This window comes from Octopus bimaculoides, chromosome 17, assembly GCF_001194135.2.
Source record: "Octopus bimaculoides isolate UCB-OBI-ISO-001 chromosome 17, ASM119413v2, whole genome shotgun sequence".
Taxonomy (NCBI): domain Eukaryota; kingdom Metazoa; phylum Mollusca; class Cephalopoda; order Octopoda; family Octopodidae; genus Octopus; species Octopus bimaculoides.
The window spans coordinates 25836887-25840758 of NC_068997.1; the positions used below are offsets into that span (position 1 = coordinate 25836887).

The following is a 3872-nucleotide window of genomic DNA, read 5'->3' on the forward strand; positions in this document are numbered from 1 at the left end:
GTGGTTATGCACAGACCCTTCTGAACTTCAAGGTGTTATGCATACAGAATTTCCTGCAACTGTCATGGTTTTAGGGGTTGTCAGCAATGAAGGACATGTGATGCCTCCTTACTTCTTTCCCCAAGGCCTTAGAGTTAACTCTGCCGCTTACATTGATGTCCTGGAAATAATTGGTAAGCCCTGGATAGACAGTGTATGCAATGGAAAGTCATACGTGTTTCACTAAGACTCTGCACTATCACACATGGCTCTAGTAATACAGGAATGGATGGCTGAAAATTTTCATGATCATATAACCCCTAACATTTGGCTTCCTAATTCCCCAGATCTCAGTCCATTGGACCATTAATATGTGGAGCGTCGTTGAGAGAGGGGTCAATGAACATGCCCATAATGTCAAAGACTCTTTGAAAGCTGCCATAGTCAGAGTAATGTCCGAAATGAACCAGGACCACTTGATTCGACCATATAAATGACTTAGATCTCATATAGAAGCAGTTGTTGAGGTTGAAGTTGGCTTTATTGAATAACATTGTAGAAAATAAGGTTTATTTTTATCCTCTTAGCATTTTTCATAAATAAAGTTATCTGTTATTGTATATTTGCTTTTTATAAACATTAAATCTGTCCTCAAATATCTTACGCACCCTGTATATATCAATATATATATATGTATATATATATATGTATATATGTGTGTGTATATATATATATATTATATATATATGTGTGTGTGTGTGTGTGTGTGTGTGTGTGTGTGTGTGTATGTTTACATATAAGGGACCAAGGTGTACGCACGCCGCTATATGTATATAAAAAAGAATACAAAAATTGGGATGAGAACGTGGCAGGCGACAACAAAACATCCAGAATGTTGGATGATACAAAAAATGACATGAAAAAACAAGGACGGGTTATTTAAGAAAAAACGACACTGTACCATCAAATTTAATATATATTGTATGCGTAGTGTGTGTGTGTGTGTGTGTGTGTGTGTGTGTGTGTGTGTGTGTGTGTGTGTGTGTGTGTATACATATGTGTATCCTTACCTGCTTTAGCTTGGTGTTTTCTGCCTGTTGAAGTTACAAAATGATCACTTCCCTAATAATCGATTAGGTCAAATCAATAAAATAAGTAAACATCCAGACATAGAAAGAAAGAGGTTGATCTGCGTGCATTTATATAATAATTTAGTTAGTACAGTTAGTATTGCTCTCAAGTGGTAATAATTAAAATTGTCAGGGATGCTATGTTAAAAGGTACAGTTTGTGAAACAAACTTTCTTTGAATAAGACTCATCCTCTCTCTTTTTGCCTCTCTTTTCTTTTTGTCTATAACAACTGCTTGTTCATGGTTATCTTATTTCTTCTCATTCTCTCTCTGTTTCTCTCTCTCCATCATTCTCTCTCTCTCTCTTTCTGATCTTCTCTAAACTATCTCTCTCACTCCTCCCCTGTACCTTCCCTTGTTAGTGTCCATTAAAATTTCTCGCTCAGCCTCGCCTGTTTCATGTGTTATCAAACATGCTTCTCTGACGGCACGTAAAACAACAGTCGATGTGGCGTTTCTGGAAGTCGTAAGCGACACAGTTCTGGACTAAACAATCAGTTCGGCGGTCGCCGTATTCGCATTCATGTAAATGTGGATATTTGAAGAATGCACATGTCCAACAGCATTCTTTGTAGAACTTTTGATTGTAACAATACCACGGTTGTTGGGATACAATTTCGTGACACGTAACATGAGGCATTCGGAAGGTTGTGTAGAATAATTTATCTCCCAACCAGCAGTCTTCATCGTCTTGCATTGCGATATTTGTTGTGTTTGAATAAATACAACGGCCATTTTTGCACCACTCCCTCGGGCTACACATTGTGCCTTCTAAAGGAATAATTTTCAAACATTCACCTTCACCATTGTCACACCACATGTTCGTACAAAATGCTTCATTGAAAATATTCTTGTCTCGACAATTGTAGATATTAGATTTTGTTCCGAACCGCATTTGGCACTGCCAATTCGCACTGTATCTCTGTCCCGGCTTCATTTCTTTGAAAGCTTTCAATTCAGTATCAACCTCAGCATCGAAGTCTAAAAGACAAGTCATCTTATGCAAGTTGTTCTTTAAATAACCATATGAACAACGAGAGAACTTGAATCTGTTCAATCTATATTCATTTTCGCGAGGACCGAGACTAGGTGCCATGATAAATTCATCGGCTGGGTCACATGTGTTATTTTTTCCATCGTGTAAAACTCCCAAACTGTGTCCTAGCTCGTGTGCCGCCGCTAGTCCTGTGTAGAGACCAAACTTCTCTTGAATGATGCTTGTAGAATTCACAGTACACATTCCTAACAGCAGTGTGTAACCTAATAATTTTTCACTCGACTGGATCAAGCTGTGACGGGTTATTATCAGAATGTGGTCTTCGTAGTGTAAAGTATTGCTGAGCGGTTGTTCCTGCAACCAGTCGGTAAACCTATTCCACACAGAAACAGCTTCAACTCGACTCGACTGATCATGAAGAGATTCAATCCACCATGAAGTACTTGCGTTATCAGAAATGAAAAAACTTCTGCATTTAACGGTTATGCTAAAAACTTCGTCCGGAAGCGAATGGAAGACCACGTTGATGGTGGACAGCATGTAAGCGTAATATTCTTTGATCGAATAAACAACATCGAATGTTTTTTGTTCCATGTTATCACCACTCTGCATTGATAGGAAAAACGAATAAACACTAAAATCAATTACAATGCCAAGTTCAACGGTGAATGCCTTTTGCGGGTTTCTCTTCTTGCGAACTGAACCTCGTTTTTTAATGTTACGTCTAACAGCATTAAAATATGAAAAAAAATTAACGTCGCCCGGTTTGATTTCATGCAATACGTAAACTAAATGAAAATTCTGACCGTTCTTCTTACCGTCATTCTGTTTTTCAATCGGTGCTATACCATAACATTTCGATTTGTGTGTGAACATCCCTGAAATGTCAAAGTAAGTTCTTATCCGGTTACCAATTACAAACTTCTTACACTTCACAGACATCAACGACTTAGGTCCGACGTAAATCGAAGCAGCTTCTTGATATTGATGTTTAGAAACCGGAAGATAGAGTAATCGATTTTCACGTTTTCCAATACGATATATCGGTAAATCATCAAACGAGGAAATTTTGTCTAAATACAGTAATAAATTAACAGTGTCGTTTTGCAGCAAGAATTGAAAGCGAAGTTTTGAAGGTTTCCCTTTGGCATTATGCTTATAATAATTACATTCATTTTTCGAAAAGTTCGTCATCTTCTTTTCTTTAGCACCAATTGGCATTCTGTTTAAAATAATTTCTGTTGCTTCTGATTCCTTCAAATGTCTGTTCGGAGGTGTAGGAAAACCACACGACTGATCGACAGAGACAAATAATGTCACAAACAAAAATAAAAACGATAGCAGTAATGAAAATGATACAAACACCGAAGATGTTAAATTCAGTATAAACATAATTACTTATTAATCAGTTTATAAACTGTATACTAAAATATAATCGGTTGGGTGACATTTTCTTTTGGTTACCATTTTTTGTCGATCGGTCGTTGTTTCAAATCTAACCACCAGCGTCCGCTTCCACTGGCAACAGGTTCATTTCCTCTGCACGTGATATATTTCGTTTCTTCTGCATTCACCGATAATATCTCACGTTCTCAAATCATTTTTTGTTTGTTTGTTTGTTTGTTTTGCTTTCTCATTTGTAAAGAAAACAGAGATTTGTAAACAAAGCAAATTCTTAATTTAGATGGGACCTCGTTTGGTTCGTGTTATAACCAATCCGGCAGATACAGAGAAAATAGGAAAATGTACAATATATATATATATG

General features: G+C 37.0%; 1 protein-coding gene across 1 annotated transcript; it reads right to left on the reverse strand.

Moving 5' to 3' along the window:
* Positions 1–1159: 1159 nt before the first annotated feature.
* LOC106867989 (metalloprotease mig-17) lies at positions 1160–3648 on the reverse strand. The gene has a single exon (XM_014913075.2). It carries the CDS (start codon positions 3497–3499, stop codon positions 1508–1510), a length of 1992 nt encoding a protein of 663 aa, XP_014768561.1. The 5' UTR covers positions 3500–3648; the 3' UTR covers positions 1160–1507.
* Between the last annotated feature and the right edge of the window lie 224 nt (positions 3649–3872).

Bases quoted from the DNA above. Each gene is read 5' to 3' on its own strand.
- LOC106867989 (XM_014913075.2), bottom strand. From the start codon at position 3,499: ATGTTTATACTGAATTTAACATCTTCGGTGTTTGTATCATTTTCATTA.